At 40.7% G+C, this 25254-nt stretch overlaps 1 protein-coding gene across 1 annotated transcript in view; it reads left to right on the top strand.

The window, feature by feature from the left end:
* Positions 1-25254, top strand: part of HELQ (helicase, POLQ like) — a 1104576-nt gene that overhangs the window by 895392 nt on the left and 183930 nt on the right. The window contains exon 13 of the mRNA XM_044059295.1: positions 1769-1926. Within this exon, the coding sequence (XP_043915230.1) occupies positions 1769-1926 (158 nt within the window). The remainder of the gene's footprint in view (positions 1-1768; positions 1927-25254) is intronic.

Here is a 25254-nt window from a genome sequence, read left to right as displayed (position 1 = left end):
TTGGGCATGTTTTTGGGAGGTATTCTGTTTTTGGCTGTGGCCTTTCTGGTTTGGCCTTCTGACATCTGGGGCAAGAAAAGACTGAGGATATGACGTCGGTCATGCGCCTTTATACCCTGACGCTCTGATGTCAGATCTAGGCGCCCATGACCGACGTCAGCCTAATACTTTGGTATTCGGGCCGACCGAGGACAGCGGACTACCCATAAGTAAGGACTGCAGCAATGTGGATCTTCGAACATCTACATTTATGGTAGGTACAAAACTGTACTTTATGTATCAGGCCTGCCTGAAAAACTTAAAAAATGTTATAAAACATCTGGTTCATAAAAACATGTATTTACTGTTTCTAGTTTTTAGACTGCATGTTAAAAAATAACTGCTTTTATTGCAAGAGTGCACAGAAAAAGGATGTAAAAAGTAATTAAAAAGTCCACGTTAAAATCTATTTGCTTATCTTACTTTAATGCACAAGTGTATATTGCAACTTATTATAATGAAATTACTTCCTAACTTCTTAATATACTATTTGTTTTACAAACAAAAATCCACTGAGGCTTGCACACAACCACAGTAACTGCTGATAAGTGGGTTAGCATAAAAAAATATTAAATTTTTGCTTTCGTCTCTTCCAGACTTCTTCAGAACAGCAAACAGAGTAGCATGATAATTTGTTTGTTGTTCTGAAGAAGTCTGGAAGAGATGGAAGCAAAAATTAAAATTTTTTTACACTAACCCAGTTATCAGCAGTTACTGTGATTGTGTGCAAACCTTGGCGAATTTTTATTTATCATATTTTGTGTATTTATCCACTTTTCCAATAGGATTTGTTGGCTGTTTTGCAAACAAATACTATCAACCAACAAATGTTTGTTTTCTGAGTAATTGTTATATCAAAAGTTTTTGGTTTAAATTTAACAGTCAGAAAGTACAGTATTTGACATTTTAAGTTGTTGTTATTGTGTCTTTCGGCTTTTCCCGGTTAGGGGTCGCCACAGCAGAACTCCGGTCCGCTAATGATTGGCAGTAGATTTTTTTTTACGTGCTGAGTTGCCGGCCCTGACGCACAACCTTCAACGAAGGTACGCCCATTCATGCATGTCTCCACACAGAAGACGCTCTAGCTGAGAATCAAACGGGACAACGTCTTACTGTGAGGCGACAACGCTACCGCAGCACCACCACTGCAGTCTATTTGACATTTTAAGTTAAATAATTAAATCGTTCAAAAGAAAAGAGAGTCATTTTCTTCTATTTTTCTTAAAAGATTAATATAAATAACTTTAAAATGAAACATGATGCAGTGTAATGCAAGCATAGAAGTTATTCAGTGTGCAGCCTTCTACACGGTGAATATTATTTTTGTGTGAGTGTGTGTGGGTGTGTTGCATATGTGTGTATATACATATTTATAGTACAGATTTGTTTATCTTTACACTTGTGCATATATGCATGTATAAACCTTGGATGTTGCATGGACCAGAATAAAGTCCAGTACATTTTAGTAGGCAGAGTGAAGGGATTAAGTTGTTATTTTGTTTATTAATATGCTTTTATATTTTTGTGATGCCAGAACACTGGCAGAACAGATGTACATTGTAGAGACTACTGTAGTAGATGTTTTCACGTGAAATTAGATGGTTTAATTTACTAGGTAAGGGAGTATTCACCAACTTATTTGAATTAACTACACTTTTGTAAATACTAGTCTTGGCTTCATTCATTTCTTTAGTCTGCTGCAGTGTAATTTAAAGATTCTTATTTGCAGGTTCTATAGATTTGTCCTACTGCGATCTCCTCTACAAAGATTTAAAGAAAGGTCTTGAAGGGCTTGTTCTTGACAGTCTACTTCATCTTCTCTACTTGGTTACTCCATATGATATGATTTCTCAGTACAATCCAGATTGGATGTTATACTTCAGACAGGTGAGCTCTAGATTATTCTCATGGTTGTTTTTCTGGATGTGTTTTATACATTTAATCACTTAAATGGTTTTTTTGGTCAGTTTTAAGAGTTTAACTTTCTCTAACTTCACTATTAATGTTTTTAACATACGGGAGGATGATTTATATGGAAACTGTATGCTACACAAATGTACTTTCCTCCAGCTCCCTGGGATCAGCTTGATGGCTCCTTTACCTGCATCTCTCTCCCCATTTGTTCCATCCTTGGTAAGTGCCAGGCAATACCTGGCTAGACAAGAGGACTACAGTCCATTCATTCCTGTCTAGAAAGCCTGATCAGCCATCAATCCTCCTCTGGCACAAGTCAGGGGGTGATAGTGATCAGGCCAGCTTCAGTTACCAAGGAAAGGCCTACCCATCCTTCCCACAAGCAGCTTACTGAATGGCAGTTTTTGCATGGTTGGGAGAGAGAAATGTGCTTGATTCCATGCACACCTCCACCTTTCCTCGGCTCCACATTAACATTGTGAGACAACCTAGTTATTACAGGAGGGAGATAAATAGCCACAACTAGATGTGTCCACTGTTATCCCCCCCCAAAAGAGATGAGCAAGATGTCATTCATGGTTCAGACTCATCCTTTTCTGTCCAGCCTGTCAGATGCCTGTGCTGCTAATCGAGCAAAGGTTATCTGTTATGTAGTCAGGGCTTCATCCCTCTATCCCACGGGGGTGGAGATCAGGAGATGCAAAAATTTAGTTTTTGATCTAGCATTAAAACAACTCAGTAGAAACTATGTGATTTTAGTCCACACAACCCTCTGCAGATGATAACAATTGGAATGTCCATCCCTAAAGCCCTGTTACAGCACTTCTTAGATCATTAATTGCCATGCTCAGGGCTTACATTTCCTGTGACTGTTATAAGAGATTGTAGAGAATCACACCAGTATGTACATGGGAGTGTCCCTGTCCCACCCTTCTCAGTTCTTTCTAGTTAGTGGCACATTTCAGATCTTGGTTATAATGTGTTTCATTTGGAAATGTCCTTTGTTTCATGCCTAAGAAGCGTAAGACTTATAGCAGTCATCAGATCACTTGACATGCATTTTATGTTGTGCTTTTTTGGTATTCATTTTAGAGCTTTCCTATGTAATTTTAAAGGTGTAGATGTTCTTCATGTTTCACTGTTGCAGTCATCACTTTTGGGATTATCTGCTTGCAGTAGCCCTCAGTTGGCCTGATTAACAAAGTCTTGGGTCCTGCGTCAGTTGCTGTCCCTTCTTCCATGACATCAGGTTGTCAGGGGTGTAAAACATGCAGCCGATGCCATTACATCAGTCTTTCTTGCCGTGCGGTGCCCGAAGCAGATGCAGTTCGCAAGTGCCGGTTGGCCAACTCCTAAAATTTTCGTTTTTGAGTTTCAGATCCAAAGTCTTCAACTAAAGCTAAGTTCCCCGTTGGGGAAACATTTTCTTGCTCCTTACCGATGTCAGTAAAAGTTAATAATTGCATTAATTGTGGAAAGCAAATACCTTAAAAAGATTTTCATTCATACTGTATTCCTTGCCTAGGCCCTGACCACGATGTACCTTGCTGTTGGTTTTGTGCTTTATTTAATTAATGCACTATCTGTCATCGGTATATTTTTGCCTCTAAATATTTCAGTTCTCAGTTTAATTATCCAGAAATGTCATCGGTAAGCCATCCGACTACCAGTATTCTGAAAAAGCACAAAAATAAAGACAGAGACAGGCGGCCTAGGTCCAAAACTGCCAATGATGCTTCTCCTAAGCCAGTCGCCAGTTCGCCAGTACTCAGTGAGGTGCTTTCGCAGCCCCTGATGCCCGCTACTTCTGACTCACAGGCCTTTACTGAGACCCATTTGGAGTCCGTTATGCCACGAGATACTTCAACTATGGAACCTGCAGATGTCTCTACCTTGGATGGGTCCGGAGCTGCTGTGCAGGCACCGGCTTCTGAGGGTGTATTCAGGCTTACGGACTTGCATATTAAACCAACGCCTCCTTCTTCTTTAAGGCTTAAACCTCGAACCTTGCCTAGAAAACCGACACCCAGGCTGCATGCTCAGGCCTCTATGCCTAAAAAACAAATAAGAATGGCTGAAGACCTTATAACTTTAATCAGGGGAAGCCAACCATCCTCTTCTAAGAGACCTAGGACTGAATTTGTTTATGAATCTTCTGACCAGGATTCTGATTTTTCTGATTCTTCTGATAATCTGAATTTACCCTTATCTACTTATGGGGATTCTGATGCAGAGGACTGTATTACCTCTGCTTCTCCTCCAGAGGATTCCTCTTTTGGTGAAACCTTGCACACTCTTAGGGAGTATTTCCACTGGGAAAGCCAGGATTTCTCTGATTCAAAAAAGAGGCTTAGGGACTTCTTACTCCTACCTCAACATAGGCCTTTAGCTATACCTCCTGTACTAGACATTGTTGATGATGCCTTTTCGGAATCTAGTTTGGCCCCTGATTCTTTGCCTCCTGCTCCTAGAAAACCTGACAGATACTACAGGGTTCCTGATTCCCACAAGTTCCTTTTTAAAAATCCTTTTGCGGATCTAGAGACTATTTCACAGGGACCAAGGGCATTAAGGCTTCTACTGCCAAAAGTCCTACCCCTTCTGATAGAGATTCCAGGGCGCTGGATAGATGGGGTAAGAAGGTTTACACTTCTGCAACTTTGGCCATTAGGGCCTTAAACTGTCAGTTTCATATGTTAAAGTATCAACAACATATTATTGGATTGCTTAAACAGAAACTGATGTTGATTCTTGACTGTGCTGAAAATAAGGATTTACAGGATTTGATACATTCTGCTGAACAGGTTGGAAAACATACTTTGCAATGTGGGTTTGATTCTTTAGAGGCCTCTTGCAGGGCTGCTGTCACTGGGTATGTACTCAGAAGGCATGCTTGGCTTAAGGAGCAATCTTTGCCTGATCATGTTAAAGCTAAACTGTTGGATGCTCCCTTAAATAAGGACTGCATGTTTGGCAGTAAAGCTGAGGAAGTTCTTAAAAAGATGTAAGATAAAGCTAAATCTATGCAGACTGTTAAAGATTTCTTACAAGTTCAGCCTCCAAGATTTAGTAGGCATTGGCCCTCTAAGAATTGGTCCTTTCCTGCACCTTCCAGGTCTTCTCAATCCAAACCCAGATCCAACAGAAACCCCAGGTTTCAGTCCCAGGGTAAGCACAAGACTAAGCAGTGGGGGGCTTCCGCTACCAAATCTGGGAGTAGTAGGACTCCCCCTATGGAAAACTGTCTCAATGACTTGACTTTAAAATTTCCAAGCACTTCTCAACTAACTGCTCCTTTAGGGGGAAGGATTGGTCTGCAGACCAAAAACTGGAAACTCATTACCCAGGACAAATGGGTTTTAAATATAGTGTCTCAAGGATACAGGTTTCATTTTCACACATTGCCAACACCCAACGATTGGCCAGATCTATCCCCAAATCAGTGGGCAGAGGCTCAAAAGCAAATACTATCTCTTTTAACTTAAAGGCTATTCAAACTGTACCAGAAGAGGAAAAAGGACAAGGTTTCTACTCAAGACTTTTCCTGGTACCCAGAAAGGACAATTCATGGCGTCCGTTCCTGGACCTGTCTACTCTAAACACCTTTTTGGTGATTCCAAAATTCAAGATGCTGACTCTTCACCAGTTGCTTCCCATGCTAGGAAAAGATGCCTGGATGGCAACACTTGATCTAAAGGAAGCATACCTGCACATCCCAATCAGGGAATCTTGCAGAAGATACCTACGCTTCAAAGCAGGCTACAATCACTACCAGTTCTCTGCACTGCCCTTTGGCTTATCTACTGCGCCCAGGGTATTCACAAAGTGCCTAGCCCCAGTCATTGCCTTTTGCAGGCAAAGAAATATTAAAATATACCCGTAGCTGGACGATTGTTTAATTCAGGCAGAAAGCCAGGACATACTTTTGAATCATCTGGCCTTCGTTCAAAGGGTGCTGACTTGTCTGAGGTATACCATAAACGTAAAGAAATCACACCTGGTACCCTGTCAACAAATTATATTCCTGGGAGCAAGCTTGAATACAACTTCCCAGATGGCTAACCTCACGCCAGAGAAACATATTTATTTGACAACCTACTTCAAACAAGTGGCCACAAAACCCCTACTATCTGCAAGGCAAATACTACAAGCCTTGGGGTTCATGGCCTCCTGCATTCTTCTAATTCCATATGCAAGATTGCATATGAGGAAACTACAATGGTATGTAAAAAGCCTATGGTGTGAACATTCTCAGAATCTAGAAGCAATGATTCCTATCATACCTTGCCTATGCCTAGAGTTTCTTTGGTGGGCAGAAACCTGCCACCAAAACAAGGGACTACCATTCACAACACCACCTGGCACCCAAACCCTAACAACAGACGCATCAGATTATGCATGGGGGGGGCTCATTTGGCAGGGAAGTGCATTCAGGGCAAATGGAGCCCAAGTCAAATGCACCTGCATATCAATCAAGAAGAAATGTTAGCTGTACATAATGCTCTGACAGCCTTCAAGGACCACATTCTTCCAGGACAATTAATGATAAAGACGGACAACACCACTGTTATGTGGTACATAAACAAGCAGGGGGTACACATTCTTACCCCCTCTGAAGACTAGCCATGGCATTGTGGAACACAGCCCTGAGCTATCAGGTGCATCTACAAGCTCAGTTTCTGCCAGGAAAACTAAATACTCTGGCAGACGAACTATGCAGAAACCTCATGGATCCACACGAGTGGAAACTGGAATCAAGGATTTTCAACATGTTGACAAGCAAATGGGGGAGCCCAGATATAGACCTGTTTGCCTCCCCCCAGAACTATCAGTTGGACAAATTTTGCACTAGGACTCCCCACAAACAAGCGTGTATCACTGTTGGCCCCATGGCACTTGCCTCAGACTCCTACTCTATTGTCTCAGCAGGAGAACCAAATTCTGCACCCTCAGCTTCAAACACTGAATCTAGCAGCCTGGCTAATTACATAATTTCTCCTTTACCATCCCTCAGTAAACCAGTGATGGATATCATTTTAGAGGCAAGGAGACCTAGTACTAGAAAGTCTTATGCTGAAAAATGGAAACAGTTCTGTGTCTGGAACCAGTCTCAAGGGATGAGCACAACAGTGCCCAATTTACCTCAGATTTTACAATACTTAACTGAGATGCTTCATAAGGGCCTGTCTTTCTCCTCCATCAAAATTCACGCCTCAGCCATCTCAGCTCATTATAACACAGAACCACCCCTCTTCTCTCATCCACTGCTTAAGCAGTTCCTCAGAGGGGCCAAAAATCTACGACCACCCAGGAGAGCTCCAACTCCAGCCTGGGACCTCAACTTTGTATTAGAAAAGCTCACCCTTCCTCCTTTCGAGCCAGCTGTCACTGCAGACTTAAAATTCCTTTCTTGGAAAACAGCTTTCCTTTTAGCAATTACTTCAGCAAGAAGGGTATCTGAATTACAGGCCCTCATGGCAGTGGAGCCTTTCATCATCTTTCATGTGGACAGGGTGTCCCTCAGGGCCAATCCCTCCTTCATGCCCAAGGTGGTATCCAGTGTGGCCCTTTATCAGTCCATAAATTTGCCAACCTTCTTTCCTAATCCACAGAACAAAGGGGAATGGATTCTGCACTCCTTAGATGTGCACAGACAACTTAGATTCTACTTGGACAGAACTAAACCTCAAAGGAAAGCTGATCAACTGCTGGTGGTATTTGCTGCAGGGCCAGAGGGGAGGGCTATGTCAAAGCAAACCACTTCCAACTGGATAGGCCATTGCATTAATTTCTGCTACAAACACCATGGAAAACCTATCCCACAGGGGTCAGATCTGACTCTATCAGGGTTGCATTTACCTCTACAGCCTTTCTCAGGGACATCCTAGAAGCTGCTACCTGGAGTTTTGTACATACTTTCACCAAGCATTACCATCTGCCAATTTTCTCTAAATCCAGAGCTGGCTTTGCCACTGCAGTCTTGCAGGGCCTTTTAGCTGGTCCTAATGCTATTTAATTTCCGCCTCCCATCCTTAGCTTTGGGAATCTACCCAAAAGTGATGACTGCAACAGTGAAACATGAAGAACATAGTACAGTTGTGTACACTTACCATAAATGTAGACGTTCAAGTGTATTCACTGTTGCAGTCCTGGTTACCCTCCCTCCAGCCCCCATTCTTCTTTTGGATATACCCCTACTTTCCTTTTCTATCTTCAAAAGCTTTTTGGTGTATTTGCTTTTTTGTTGGAGGTATAACCATGTATATTTATAGATTTAATTGCTTCCCATTAAGGGGGCATCTGACATCTGGGGCAAGAAAAACTGATGTAATGGCGTCGGCTGCATGTTTTATACCCCTGACGACCTGACGTAATGGAAGAAGGGACAGCAGCTGACACAGGACCCAAGACTTTGTTAATCAGACCAACTGAGGGATACTGCAAGCAGATAACCCCAAAAGTGATGACTGCAACAGTGAATACACTCGAACATCTACATTTACGGTAAGTGTACACAACTGTACTTTTTGTTTCTTGTTTTTGCTGGCATTCACATCTGAACAAGGAAGTATGTTGGGGCTATTTAAACCTAGTGTAAGCGAGCTGTAAAACTCAACTGTTAAGCATAGCTACAGTAAGATAATCTGTTGGTATTTTATTTGGTGCGCTTTTGTATTCATTTTGGAGCGTTCTCACTTCTTTTTAAAGATGCAGGTAATTCCATTGTTTTGATTCTTATTTTTGCCAACGTTCACAAGTAAAGAGTGTTTTGAGGCTGTTTAAACAGCCTGGTGTGAGTGGACCTGAACAGAGTAGACATGAATGTATTTCGCAGTGATGAAAAGACGTACTTTGAGCATCTTTGTGCCATTTTGTGATGCAGGAAAAACAGGAAAGATTGAAGATATTCTGTGACTGTATAACATCCACAGATTTGTAACTTTGTTAGGTTCTTTTGTTTAATTTGAATTATTTTTTCCTTTATATTTCATTTTTTAACACCTTTATTGAATCATTACCTGTGACATAGGCAAACCTACATCTGTATAAAAGAAATCAAACCATATTAACAAGTTCACATTTACAAACATTATAGGCTATATAACAATATATGTGATGTAAAATGTAAGCAATACTGCATAAATTATTCAGTTCCTGCCTTCTTCTGACCCCCACCCTTCCACCAAAACATCCCTATGCATGCGTTGTTCCCACAATATCAATTCCCTTTTATGCAATCTACTTCCACCCTTACCCAGAGATCCCACCTCCCGTTCCTCCATCTCTGTCACAACACTGACCACCTCAAGTACAGTGGGCTTAGACCTTGATTTTCTCCATCTGGTAGCCACCAGAATCAAACCCAATAGCACTCACTCTGTCCAGCCGGCATTCCTGACAGAGTACTTTGCAGGGAGCCTCCAAAGTCTGCCAACCCATCACCTCCTTCTCCCAGAACACATGTTCCCAACTAACTCTTTCCTGTCCACTACACCTCATGCATCCACCAGAGGAAAAATCTCTAGAGTCTGCCCAGGGGGTACAAAAGCATCCATACAAACACTTCCTAGCAAAATCCCAAATCCTCTAGACTTTGTCGCATACCTGGGAGCTACACACCTATTCTCCCACTGTTTCCCTGTGAACAGCATATTCTTTGTCCTTCCAATCCTCTCTGACCTACAACCGACTCCCATACGTATCGTGCAATATTCTATATAACCCACCAATTATTCTTCCTTTAACAGCAGTCCTTGTTCCAGACCAAAAACTCATCCAGTATAGGTCCCCCACCTAGGATTCCTCTATCTCCCTCTTCCTGTCTATTCTCTGATATCAATCCCCGACAGGCAAGGCAATCACCAACTCGCAATTCAAATTCCCTCTCAGCCTCTTTCCCATTCCACTACTCCTCTCCAGTTACCTGGTTCCCCCAGCAGACCCTCTTAACAAACTCCACCCCCTCTTATCCATTCTATGCAGACCCAGCTGCAGTCATCCTCATCTGCAGAACCTCCCCTCTCCACTCCTGCATCAGCTCAGTTCCTAGCATACTCTCTGTGTCACTCCACAAATGTAATACTCCACATGACTGCTGTCATTCTCCCCAAGGATCTTAAGAAATTGGACTTTGATAACATTACCAAGAAAATCCAGCAGGTAACTTGGAGTTCTTGCTTAGTAAAAAATGAAAATTATGGTTATGGTGAAATCCAGCAATTTTTTCAGAAGGGATAGATATTACTTTGACACATGTCAAAAATTAAATAATCATAAATTACCAAGATGGAGTTTTAAAACTTATAAAATTATGTAAGAAGAAAAGAAAGTTTTATTAATTTAATTTATTAATAAGCAGATGACTGTAAAATAGGCTTTACAATATCAAATGATAGGGATTTTAATGATTTCATCCAGTAGGATAATATTATAATTAATAAAACTTTAGCTCAAGTAAGTTTGCTCTAAAACACAATTTCAAGCAGAGAGTTGTACTATGGTTAATCTATATAAAACATTTATTAGATCATCTCCTTGGCATATAATAACTCTTTCTGTTTATATTATAAAAAGAGTTAAGATAGAGTACAGAGAAAATTCTCAAAGAAAATACACAGATTACTTGATTTTTAAATATGTAGATATACTCAAAACTGTACATTTATTTTCAGTACATTAAAGACATTATAGAGGCAAGTTATGATACTTGCCTATAAGGCTTTTAGGAGTGAAGAGTTAAGAATTCAGTTAAACTTAGAAATGTCAGATAGTTTCAGATTTTTCAAGTGTAAGTGCCTAAATTTTAGAGTTGGTGTTGATAAGTAAAAAAATTAGACAAAAGTATATTATGCAATTGCTGATTACATCTTGGAATCATCTACCTAAATCATTACATGTGGTAGCCAATTTTGAGGTCTTTAAGAAAAGTTCAGACTTGTGAGTGGGATCTGAAATCTTTAATTCCTCTTTTTCACACTTTATGCTCCTAGAAGACCTAGGTTAGAGCACTGTGATGCTATCTGTGGTACCTATAATGCACAGCAGCTGTCTCTATTAAGGTGGGAAGGTCCACTATGTTAAGGCTTTTTTTAATTTATTTTATCTCCCTGCAGCTGTCCTCATCCACCAAGTCTACCAAACCAGAGTCTTTCCTTGACTTTCTCTGACCCATGTTCAGGGCTGGCGAGGAGACTGAGGCACCACAGGACAATGTCATACGACTTTTGAGGAGGGTTTTTTTTTTTGTATGTGCCTATATTCCACTTCCTCTGTGTGAATCCATCACATCTTAGGGAAGGATGTGCCTGCCTCTGTGGAGATTCAACCACAGTCCCACCTCCTTAAGGACAACCCCTCCATGCTTTCCCAGCCTCCACCAGGGATCAACCATAAAGTGTGCATAAGTGCATGCCCATCCTCTCTATTTGTGTTGCTAAGTGCTCAAGACACTAACTGAACTCGGGTCATCTGAGCAGTACTCAGGGTTCTGTCACTCTACACCACCCATGTGGGACAAGGTTTTCTGCAACTCTCAGCACTTCAACGTGGCCAGTCACTGCCAAGTAGAAGGGGAAAATTGCAGTCTAAATAAATACTCATAGGTGGTTGCAGTAGAGAGTGTGTAGTACAAGGTCTGGCAGGAGGATCCCACATGTAGTCCGTGGGAAGAGCTAGAGAGGAAAAGTGAAGTACAGGATCGGAAAGCCAAGCTTTGGAAAAACTATCTGCTAGTTTCAGTGTCCAACAGTTCTGTCACCTCTGAGACCTCACTTATGGTGAGCTTTAAACATAATGAAGGGTGATGCTTATCCCATGCTTGGCCAGCCATCTTCTGTGGAGCTTGCCTTTGAGTCTCTGGGGCATGCTTCCAGCTGTGACATTTGGCTTGAGAAATGTATTATTTTCACTTTCCTCCCAAGCAAAGCTAGTTGGCAATTATAAGCAGGCTTCTGCAGACCCTTGCTAGTTGATTAGTTCCTTGGCCATGCTCTTTTTTTGGGAGTTGCAGAGCTAGTTTAATGCTTGATGAGACATGGCTGATTGGGAGAGGGAGAACTCAATCTATCAGTATATGTGTATTATCTGATGTAAGCAAAAGGCATTATGCATGCTGCCTGCTATAAATGCAGAACCCAAGAGTGTGAGTCCTAAGGCCTCAAAATATAAACTTATAACTCTGGGGAGAGGAAGTCAGTCTTTGGTAACAGTAGACTAATGCCAGCAGATCTTAGACTATCTTTGTGCATAAAACTTCAGCAGACTGCATCAGTCCTTCCCCTATCCTGTAATGTCCAGTGGTTCAATTCTATGCCAGATCTATTTTGCCACACTTCAGAGTATTGCACTGGAAAACAGCTCCAGTCTACTGTTTCCTATTTTAATGGTAACATTTCTTCTACATTATGACTAGTAGTTTCTTTTCACTTTTATATTGTTTGCTTTATCTTCTGATGCATTTTTCTTAAGATTTGAAGTTTCCATTTCTGTTTTATTGGATTTTTTTTTCGCTACCTTTGTTCACTCACTTTATTCTGGGCTTTTGACACAATTATGCAGATACTATCTACAATAATACCAACTATGCAGGCATACCTCTCAATCTTCAAATAACAAAATCAGGGACAAAGGACTTTAAAATCAGAAACAATCACGGACACCTAATTAGCATAAGATATGCATAATCAAATAAGCACATTAATGTACATGCAACACCTCTCAACCATACTGAATTCCTCCATATTTACCGGTTTTAAGGGCCAAATAATGGGGTGCCACGAATAAGAGTCCCCTTTAATTCCCGATTTTTTTTTTTTATTATTTTATTTATTTATTTATTTATTTTGTATTACCACTTTAAATTTTTGGCTGACATCACCATGGATCACCAGTCTACAGGGGCGTGTGTGATGACATCAGCTACTGCCTGTTGGACTCAGTCAAATATTTGTTTTGAACTATTTGGAGGGAACTAGGGAGTATAACAGCAATGGGGGCAGATATGTTTTGCAGAGTCCAACCACATGTCCCAGCCTCCATGTAAAAAAAATAAAAAAGAACTAACGGGCCTGTAATGCTGCTTAGTGGCATAGCTTCTGTATTTTATCTGCTGCTGGCAAAGTGTGTTTTTATTTGCAGCAAGTTCTGAGAACTGTATTGCTGTATTTTATTTGCTGCAAGTTGGCTGTATGTGTGTTTAACTGTGAAGTTGCTGTGTCCAAGAACTGTAGTATTTTATCTGCTGCAAGTCCGAGAAGAACTGTATTTTATTTGGCAAAGTATGCAAGTCTGAGGACTGCTGCAAAGTAAGTCCGAGAACTGTAGTATTTTAACGGGGCTGCTTAGTGGCTTCTGTATTTTAACTTTTGCTTCTGTATTTTAACTGATGAAAGGTTTAACGACCATTAATGGCGTCTGTAAAACATGAACTGCTGCAAAGTTTAACGGCCATTATTGGTTTCTGTAGGCAAAGTGTTTGTGTGTCTAGTGGCTTCTGTATTTTAACTGCTGCTACAAAGTCTGAGAACTGTAGTATTTTAACAGGCCATTAGTGACTTCTGTATTGTCAAGAACTCTATTATTTTAATGGGCCCGTACTGCTACAAGTTGGTGTAAGTCAGTGAGCTGCTGCAAAGGGTGTGATCTTCTGCTGGCTTCTGTATTTTAACTGCTGCTGCAAAGGAGTGTGTGTGCTGCAAAGTTTAACAGTCATTAATGGCTTCTGTAGGCAAAGTGTGTGTGTGTGTGTGTGTGTGTGTCTCTGTGGAAAATGGCCCAGTTAATTATACCTGGTGGTTATTGTTACTCAGGCTCAAACCCTGTACCTTGGGTACAGAGAGCAAGAGCCTGAATTCCCTACCCACACCACCACGTGCGTTCAATGTTTCTTTGTTCTGTTCATCTTAAAATTTGTGGTTTTCTAGCAAATTAGTGAGAACTGAATTCACTAAATAATGATAGTCACTTAAGTTTCAGTCTTCCTATCTTTAGAAAACACACGGTAACCCAAAACATTTTATTTTAGCAGCTTTTCTAAGATTATACAAGCAATGTTTAGAACATGTCCCTGGTTTTGAGCCTTTGTCCCCCCCAATAAAGTTTGGATTTTTCCAGATTTCTTATGCTGCAATAGTTCTTCAGGGGGACAAAAGTTTAGTGCTGCTTATGCCAAGTCTGTTTGCATTGGTAGTAGCACAACAGGTCGAATACTTGCTTTGGATGAAGAAGGCTGTGGGTTCTACTCCCCACAGTATGTAGATGGATTGCTGATACTGTACTGTGTTGTACTTTTAAAGGTGGTGGATGCTGTACTCCTGAGAATGTCCTCTTTGGCAGAGCTGCCTAATAACTATGAACCTGTTATCAGTTTGCCATCCATTCCCTATTGCAATATTACTAGCTTGTCATTTTTTTAATGTACATAGGCAAGTTATTCCTCAAGGGCAACAGACACTTTATTTGTAGATGAAACAATGAAATACAACATTGTTTACTAGCAGCAACCTCTTCATTAGTTACAGATCTCTTTAATGTGGAATTATTTAGATGACTTTTACTTCTGCAGAGATTGTGCATATTTACTGACACTGGTGGATTGCAGAAGTTTGAGTAGACTTTTATGATGGAAATGTTGAACTGGGCAGTTTTGTCATTATTGGTTCATGCATTTTGTTTCATTGCTTACTGGATAAAATGTTCAAAACAAATTTTTAAAATGCGCTCTAACAAGTCTGATGTATTATACAAGGAATATAATTTAATACAATTAAGAAGGCGTATCAAAGAACACATGCATGTTTCGTGTGCAGTGGGCCTATGATTTGAAAACAGCCCAAAGGTAATCTTTATCCGCCACTGGCCTGATGCATTTTCTTTGAATGTGGGTTTCAATGCTGTTTCAGTGAATGTGAGTTTACTTTCCAGGGCAGAGAAGTTTTAATGCTAAGTCTATTTTCATTGTGAGACTGTATTGCTTTGTTTAGCAGATGATGTCTTTTAGTGTTTTTGCAATAAAATGTGAAAGTTTTAAATGAAATCCAAATAATTATTGTAGAAGTAAAGCAGTATGCACATTACAGTGTTTATGGTAAATGGGGTGAAATAGCCAAGTAAAGGGACATTGGAATGACTGCAGGGGAGAGGGCTGTGTATGGGGGCGGGGCCCATTCGACCATGATTTTGTGAGGGGGGAAGGGCGGTAAACTCAAAGACAGCCCCGGATGGCACAAACTCCAGCTATACCACTGATCAGTAGGCCATGGAGAATGACTTTTGGAGGTTCTAGAAAACTATAATATTATTTTGCTAAGATTAGAATATTGCCTACCATTAAATGCCCTTCTTTTACCACAAAACCCACATACTGCAAGTCACCAAAAACAAAATCCTAAGGTTCATCTTCTCCCTTCCCAATGTACATCATTGCTACACATTTAGAAAAATGGTTACCATTTACTACAGGGTCTGGGGCCATATTTTGGTTGTCTGTTCTTCAGTTGGTATCCCACAATTCCATTGGAGTAGGTGTGGTTACATAATTATGTATGCACATTTTATGTTAATCAGCATACAGATTTGTACATATTTTTCATGTGCTTTGTCCAGATTTTTCATGTTTCCAGGTTGAATGGTATGGTACATGCCCTCACATGTTCTGATGTTCTTCGTGTTTCACTGTTGCAGTCATTACATTTGGGTAATTTGCTAGCAGGTTGCCCTCAGTCGGCCTGAATTCCAAAGTCTTGGGTCCTGCATCGGTTGCTGTCTTCTCTTCCATGACGTCAGGTCGTCAGGGGTATAAAACATGCAGCTGACGCCATTTTCTTTAGTCTTTCTTGCCACGTGGTGCCCAAAGCAGAAGCATTTCGCAAGTGCCGGTCGGCCAACTACTGAAATATTCGAGTTTGAGTTTCAGAACTGAAGTCTTCACTAAAGCTAAGCACTCCGTTGGGGAAACTTTTTTCTTGCTTTTTACCGATGTCAGAAAAAATTAATAATTGTATTACTTGTGGGAAGCAAATACCTCATAAGGATTTCCATTTATACTGTATTCCTTGCCTAGGCCCTGATCACAACGTGCCTGGCTGTCGGTTTTGTACTAGATTTAACCAACGCACTATTAAGCGTCAGTATATTTTTGCATCTAAGTATTTTGGAAGCAGATTTAACTACCCAGAAATGTCGTCGGATAGCTATCCGACTACCAGAGTACATAAAAAACGCAAAGAAAAGGACAGAGAAAGGCAGTCGAGATCCAAAACCAACGACGAAGCTTCTCCTAAGCCAGTCGCCAGTTCGCCGGTACTCAGTGAGGTGCTTTCGCAGCCCCTGATACCCGCTACCTTCGAGTCGCAGACCTCTACCGACACCCATGTGGAGTCCGGCATGCCGCAAGATACACAAGGTATTGGACCGACGGAAGTATGTCCCTCGGATGGGTCCAGAGCTGCTGAGCAGGCACCAGCTTCTGAGGGTGTTTTCAGGCCTCAACATTTGTATATCAAACCGACGACAGCTGCAAAACCAAAGACAAAAGCAGCTTCTAAACTAAAAAAAACGATGTATGAGCCACATGCACAGGCCTCTATGCCTAAAAAACAGATGATCAAAATGGCTGAAGACCTTATTACGTTGATCCAGGGGTACCCATCCAGATAAGAGACCTAGGCAAGACACTGATTATGAATCTTCAGATCAGGTTTCTATTTCTTCTGATTCCTCTTCTGATCAGGAATTATCTATACCTCCCTAAGAGGACTCTGATGCTGAGGAGTCTATTCCATCTGCATCTCCTCCTGAGGATTATTCATTTGGAGAAACCTTGCATACTTTGAGGGAGCATTTTCACTGGGAGAGTCAAGACTTCTCAGAATCAAAAAAGAGGCTCAGGGATTTCCTTCTCCCTCAGCACAAGCCTTTAGCCATTCCCCCTGTTTTAGACATTGTGGATGTTGTGTTTTCGGAGTCAAGCTTGACCCCTGACTCCTTACCTCCTGCTCCCAGTAAGCCTGACAGATATTACAGGGTCCCTGACTCACATAAAGTTTTATTTAGAAACCCTGCTGCTGATCTTGAAACTATTTCACAGGGTCCAAAGGGAGTTAAGGCCTCAACAGCAAAAAATCCTACCCCCTCTGACAGAGATTCAAGGGCACTGACTGGACAGATGGGGAAAAAAGGTTTATACATCTGCAACCTTGGCAATCAGGGCCTTAAACTGTCAATTTCATATGCTTAAGTACCAACAACATGTTATGGGATTGCTGAAACAGAAAATTGTTGATTTCAGAATGTGCAGAAAATAAAGAATTGCAGGAATTATTGCATGCAGCTGAACAAGTTGGAAAGCATACTTTGCAATGTGGTTTTGATTCTTTAGAGGCCTCCTGCAGGGCCGCAGTTACTGGATCTGTGATTAGGAGGCATGCCTGGTTAAAGGAACAAAATTTGCCTGATCATGTTAAAGCTAAATTGCTAGATATACCTTTACAGCATGATTCTCTGTTTGGTATTAAGGCAGAAGAGGCTTTAAAGAAAATGGAAGACAAAGCTAAGTCTATGCAAACTGTTAAAAACTTCTTACAAGTGCAGCCACCAAGCTTCAGTAGACAATGGCCTACAAAAAATGAGTCCTTTCCTGTGTCAGACAGAACTCAAAGGGGCAAATCCAGATGCCCTAAGGGTTCCAGATACCAGGCGCAAGACTCAAACAGGTCAAAGCAATGGGGCGCATCCACCTCCAAATCTGGAGGAGATAAAGCGCAAGCCTACAGAAAGCAATCCCAATGACTTCCCTCTGCCTACACCAAGCACTTATCTTTTGGCAGCACCCATAGGGGGAAAATTAGCACTTTTTGCTCAAAATTGGCAGTTAATAACCCAGGACAAGTGGGTACTAAGCATCGTATCACAGGGGTACAGGTTCCATTTCCACACTCTGCCAATGGCAAATGGTTGGCCAGATCTGCCAAAAAATCAATGGGCAGAGGCACAGAAACAGGTTGCATCCCTCATGGATATGGGGGCCATTCAGACAGTACCAGAACAGGAAAAAGGACAAGGTTTTTACTCAAGACTGTTCTTGGTACCCAGAAAGGACAAGGCCTGGTGGCCAATACTGGACTTATCGATTTTGAACACATACCTGGACATTCCAAAATTCAAAATGCTGACTTTGCAGCAGCCTCTTCCCATGCTGGGCAAAAATGCTTGGCTGGTGACTTTAGACCTAAAAGAGGCATACCTGCATGTCCCAATAAGAAAGTCGTGCAGAAGATACCTCAGATTCAAGGCTGGCTTAATGCATTACCAATTCTCTGCACTGCCCTTTGGCTTATCTACTGTGCCCAGGGTCTTTACAAAGTGCCTGGCACCAGTAATTGCATTTTGCAGACAAAGAAGTATACAAATATATCCTTACTTGGACGACTGTCTCATTCAAGCAGAGAACAAGGACACTCTTCTTCAACACCTGGCATTTGTGAAAAGGCTTCTAACATGCCTAGGGTACACAATAAATGAAAATAAATCACAACTGGTACCCTCTCAAAAGATAACATTCCTGGGTGCAAGCTTGAATACAACTGCCCAGATGGCTTACCTCACGCCAGACAAACAAAGGCAACTGACTACTTACTTCAAACTGATGGCAACAAAAACCCAGTCTTCTACAAGACAAATTTTGCAGGTTCTGTGCTTCATGACATCCTGCATCCTATTAATTCCATATGCAAGACTGTATATGAGGAAACTTCAATGGTACCTAAAAAGTTTATGGAGTCAACATTCACACAGTCTGGAAATAATGATTCCTCTCATTCCCTGCCTGCAACAGGAGTTTCCATGGTGGGCAAGGGCCTGTCACCAAAACATGGGACGGCCCTTTACTCTACCCCCCTGCCAGCCAAACCTTAACAACAAACGCATCAGATTATGCCTGGAGGGCCCACATGGCAGGAAGATGCATTCAGGGCATATGGACACCAAAACAAATGCATCTACATATCAACCAGAAAGAGATGCTAGCTGTTCAAAATGCCCTAACAGCCTTCAAGGACTTACTTCATCCAAGACAACTAATGATAAAGACGGACAACACCACAGTCATGTGGTATATAAACAAGCAAAGGGTAACACACTCATACCCCCTTTGCAGATTAGCCATGGCACTGTGGGACACAGCTTTGACCTACCAAATACATCTTCAAGCTCAATTCCTGCCAGGAAAACAAAACACTCTGGCAGACAATTTAAGCAGAAACCTTATGGATCCGCATGAGTGGAAACTAAATCCACAAGTCTTCAGCATGATAACAAAGAAATGGGGGAGCCCAGACATAGATCTATTTGCCTCTCCTCAAAATTATCAATTGAAAAGATTATGCACAAGGACTTATCACAAACAAGCATGGAAAGCGGATGCCCTATCAATCCTTCAGTTGGAAAAAACTATCAGTTTACGCCTTTCCTCCTCTGCCTCTTCTACCCAAGGTCCTCCTAAAAGTCAGAGAAGAGAAGCCAAAGATGATATTAATTGCCCCGGACTGGCCCCGTCAATACTGGTACCCAGTCCTAAGGAACTTGTCTCAATACCCAGCTTGGACCTTGCCTCAAAGACCACAACTACTGTCCCAGCAAAACAATCAGATCCTGCACAATCAACTACAGACTCTGAACCTGGCAGCATGGCTAATCATGTAATCATACAAACGACACCTCTCAGTAAAGCTGTGATGGATGTCATTTTGGAAGTCAGAAGGCCTAGTACTAGAAAATCATATGCTGACAAATGGAAGAGATTCTGTGCTTGGAATCAAGCACAAGGAACTGATACAGCAGAACCACATATTCCCGGATATTACAATACTTAACTGAGATGCTTGACAAAGGCCTATCTTTCTCATCAATCAAAATCCATGCCTCTGCCATTTCGGCTCATTACAATACAGAGCCACCAATCTTTTCTCATCCTTTACTAAAGCAGTATCTTAGAGGAGCCAAAAATTTAAGGCCTCCTAGAAGATCACCACTACCTGCATGGGACCTCAATTATGTGTTGGAGAAGCTCACCCTGCCTCCATTTGAACCAGCTGCTACAGCTTATATAAAGTTCTTATCGTGGAAGACAGCTCTGCTACTAGCAATTACTTCAACAAGAAGACTTTCAGAGCTACAGGCCCTCATGGCTGTAGAGCCTTTTATCACATTTTACCCAGACAGGGTGTCTCTGAGGACAAATCCTATTTTTATGCCTAAAGTGGTTTCCAGTGTGGCTCTTAACCAAACAATTCATCTGCCAACTTTTTATCCAAATCCGCAGAACAAAGGGGAGAGAATTCTGTATTCCTTGGACGTACACAGACAGCTAAGATTCTACTTGAGCAGGACTAAAGCTCTAAGAAAAACTGAGCAATTACTAGTGTCATATGCTGCAGGATCAGAAGGAAAGGCTATTTCAAAGCAAACAATTTCAAAATGGATAAGCCACTGCATCCGTTTCTGCTACTTACACCATGGTAAACCTGTGCCCAAGGGCATTAGGTCTCATTCCATCAGACCTGCAGCTACTTCAGCAGCCTTTCTCAGAGGAGTACCAACCAAAGACATTCTAGAGGCTGCTACTTGGAGTTCTGTTCACACCTTTACAAAGCATTACCATTTGCCTCTCTACTCTAAGTCCAAGGCAGGCTTTGCCACTGCAGTCCTGCAGGGCCTTATAGCCACACCTAAAGCTGTTTCTCCCAACCATAGCTTTGGGATTCTACCCAAATGTAATGACTGCAACAGTGAAACACGAAGAAGATAGTACAGTTGTGTACACTTACCATAAATGTAGATGTTCGAGTGTATTCACTTTTGCAGTCCAGGTTACCCTCCCGCCATCCCCCTGTCATTTTAAAGTTATCTTTCCTTCTCTATCTTCTACAACCTATGTGGTGTATTTGCTTGTAGATGAAGGTAAAGTTTATACTGATACATGAATATATATATATATATAATATTGCTACCTTTTTGGGTGCACCTGACATCGGGGGCAAGAAAAACTAAAGAAAATGGCATTGGCTGCATGTTTTATACCCCTGACGACCTGACGTCATGGAAGAGAAGACAGCAACCGATGCAAGACCCAAGACTGTGGAATTCAGGCCGACTGAGGGCAACCTGCCAGCAGATTACCCAAATGTAATGACTGCAACAGTGAATACACTCGAACATCTACATTTATGGTAAGTGTACGCAACTGTACTTTATACATGCCCACACATGTTTGATTACACAAAGACAGGGCTTCATTTGAGACTTTTTTATGAAAAAGAGAGTTATAATCACACACAAGCTTATAATAAGAAAATGTTCATATTTTAAGATGGATATATAAAATTCATCTGATACAGGGTATGCCTCTTCCCCTCTCACCCCCCCCCCCCCCAGCAGTCCCATTTTTATGAAGATAGGAGCTTTTTGCAGAAGACAGATATTTACTATAGAAGCAATACACACAAGGCAGTTTATATTCAGTAGTCCACCCTACATAGACTAATGACCACAGGTTTACCCCTGTCATTACCTCACAATCAAACACAGAATGTCAGAGTACAACTGTTATTCAACTTTATCATCTTGGCAAGGAAAAGCAATTTCTTCAACTGATTCTGTGGAATTCTAAATAAAGCCAAAAATAATAGAGGGGGAAAGGACCAGAATCAATGACATCTTTTAAATGTTGCCCTCAAACTTAGCACTTGATAGAATAAACGTTTTTGAATTAGCAACAATCTTAGAAAGTTGACAGAACAACAGACTTTGCATTATCAACATGAATGTGCTTTAAAGATATGAACTGTGGTACTTCCAAGCATCAACAACATAAATGCCGTTATTCGTCATATGATTAAAAAAGAAAATAATAACTCATCTCTAAACAGCTTTCTTCAAGAAATATGGAGAAAGCTCAATATAATCGGGGGAGAGGGGACAAATATAGTATCACAATATCAGGGACAGCTTTTAAATATTGCTGTCATAAACTTAGTTGATAAAATAACAGATTTTGCATTAGCAACAAGCTTAGAAAGTTGACCGAACAGCAAATTTTGCATTAGCATCAACATTATATGTCTTTATTAGAAAAAATAAAAAATTCTTCTGAAAGTATACTTACAGTGTGGGATAATATTAAAATGGAGTTTAAAAATAGGGTGGAAATACACAACCGAGAGTTATAGTTAAGAAGTAACAGTAATTATTTAGAGGGATTGACAAATGATAAAGTATGCCGAATAAGGGGATCTCACAGAACAAGAAGAGGAACAACTGCAGAATGCTAAACAGAAAATAAGGGATTACCTCAGTAATATGCATGAGTTTAAAAAGATTGCTGGTAAGCAGCTGTTTTTTGATGATAACTCTAGAGCAGAAAAACTTTTAGCAAAATGACTCAGGCAACATAAAGTAGAAGGGGGTTGTCGCCATGCTTATGGAGCCCATAACAAGGAAGATATAAAGAGATCCTGTAAAGGTACTAGAAATGTTTCAGTAATTTTATGAAAGTGCATAAAGCAGAGAAATAAAGAAATCAAGAAAAGGTACAAATGGAAATGTTTATATGCCAAGGTTAGAGATAGATGTGACTCAATTACTAACAGAATATGAGAAGATGAGATAAAAATGGTGATGTATAGCCAGTCTACAGGAAAGTCTCCAGGAATATATGGTATTCCTGTGGAAGTTTGGAAGCTAGGAGGGAAAACCAATAATGATCTGGAAGGTTTTGTTTAATAGTATTTTAAGAGGAGGAGAAGCACCAGCATCTTGGAAGAAAGCAGTGTTGGCTGTAATATCTAAAGAGGGTAAAGACCAACAGATCCAGCTTCATATAGGCCCATTCAATCCTATATCATGATTATAAAGTGTTTATCTCTATATTGACTAAAAGAATGGAAAGGGTGATGCCAAAATTGATGATATGGATCAATGTGGTTTTGTGGAGGGGATGCAAACATTTGACAACATTAATAGAACATCGATGATCCAGAGGGAAGCAGAATACAAGAAAATGCCACTGTTGATGGTGGGTCTTGATGCGGAGAAAGCATTTGACAGAGTAACCTGAGAGTTTATGAGCAGGGTAATGAAAGCATTTGCATTCCGTGATAAAATTATAAGGTTAATTAGAAGGATATATGAGGACTTGGAGGCGAAAATTAAAGTTGGTGGATCCCTCTCTGATAATTTCTGTTTGAGCAGATGAACTAGGTAGGGGTCTCTTCTTTCCCTTTGTTATTTGCACTATATTAAAAACCATTGGCAAAGAAAATAAAGAGACTCAGAAATTCAAGGATATAATTGGTATGGTAGTCAAGAAAACCTGCTCTGTGTGCAGATTATATTATTTTATATCTGATAAAACCCAAAAAGGACATTTCAGTGTTGTGGAATATTTTGAGGCAGTTTCAAGTCTTTTTGGGATACAAAATTAATGAAGCTAAAACAAAGGTAATAGCTGTAAATTATGTACTGTACCCACACATGAATTTGTTCAGCAATATCCACATTTACTGGGATATGATAAAACTAAGTACTTAGGGGTATGGATTAAAAAGGATTCTGGTTTGGCAGCTAAGGATATGTGGGAAGAGACTAAAACAATAATGCAAAAATTGAGAAATTTGAATCTTTGTTACATGGATGTGGATAGTAAGATACAAGCAGTTAAAATGTTTTTAGTACCTTTAGTTTTATACACAGGTCAGGAATACTTTTATCAGCTAGAGGAGAGGTTGTGGATAGCAATTAATAAAGACTGAAGGATTTTATCTGGAGGGGAAGGCAGCAAGAGACAAGTGGGATAAACTAATTCTTCCAAAAGAAGAAGGTGGTTTGGGATTACCCGATTTGAAGGGGTATTTCAGAGCTACACAGTTAATGCTGCTATACATAGCACAAGCAGAAACCTATAATCCAGAGTGGAAGGGGATGATGAAAAAGGAGGGAAGCTCAAGAAACAAGGAGAGACTGGAATTTTGGATGCAGATCCGAAAGGAGAATAACAATAACCATACATAATATTATATTCATAAAGTAGCAGAAAGTATTCTAAGAACTCAACCAACACAGGAATGGAGAAAGGAGATCTGCTGATAGGAATGACTGCAATTAGGGATACAGACAATAGACAAGAGGGGGCTTGAATTTATTTTAGAAAAGTGGCAAAAGAACCAAGGTATTGGGAGCAAGTAATTAGAGAGGGAAAGGTAATAGAATGGGAAGAGGCCAAGAATTTATTTGGTCTGCAGGACAGAAATTGCCTTCCCTAGCAAGGACTGATACGAGAGTATACACAAGAGAAACAAATAGGGGGATCCTAAGTGAAAGACCGGGACTGGCAATGGGGGACATTATTTTATGTTCATGGCTATCTGGAATATTAGAAAAGGCTGTAGGGGTGGTGACATAGTCAATGACATGGAATTAGGGGAAACTAAGTGGATTGTTGAACCAACAGCACACAGGTTCCCAGGACTTAATGAGATGGTCCCCTTAAAACCCACTCTTAAAAAATGGTGGGTTCAGTACTAGAACCCGATTGGTTACCATTTCCTTTTTAATAGATGCTTAGCATTATGTTTTTTATCTGAAGAAGGGCACAGCCCAAAAGCACTTATCCTGTATATTTTCTGCTGCTACGTTTTTACTTGTTATTAAAGTTTTATTTCCAGTAGTGGTTGCTGCTAATTTTTCCTTTTGGTACATTTTGGTGTATAGCAGTTCAACCTTTGGTAAGGTAACGTGTATTTGTTCTTGGACTTGGGTGTATGAGTACCTCACACACTATGGATAGTATTTGAGGAGAACCTGGGCAGACTACGCAGATGTTTCCGAGTATGAGGTCGGATAAATTGAGCAAGAATCTTATTTTGTCAGATAACCCGCTACTCAACTTAGATCTACATGTCACATCGGATATAAGACTAACGGAAAACTTTATTGTCAACAGCAATCCAGTATTTGATGATATGATGAATGACTTTATTCATAAGGTAAACTGACTGAAGCGTTTGCAATGGCAACACAACCATTTCGAAGCCTGTTTACAGTTTGGTGTGGTACTCAGAGGCATGAGGGTTTTTTTGCATGCCGGCACAAGGAGAGCAATATCCTGAGCTCCTTGCCAAATGGCAGCAAGTAAACATCAATACTGGCTTCTCCTATATGCGTCCTGTTGGAATATTTTGCTCCAGAAGAGAAGCAACTTGGTCACGAAGTTGAACAGCTGCAACAGAGATTGGAGGCAGAGTTCACAGA

The sequence above is a fragment of the Protopterus annectens genome, chromosome 17.part0 (assembly GCF_019279795.1).
Source record: "Protopterus annectens isolate FY-2018-M chromosome 17.part0, PAN1.0, whole genome shotgun sequence".
Taxonomy (NCBI): domain Eukaryota; kingdom Metazoa; phylum Chordata; order Ceratodontiformes; family Protopteridae; genus Protopterus; species Protopterus annectens.
This window is presented reverse-complemented; position numbering and strand designations above follow the sequence as displayed.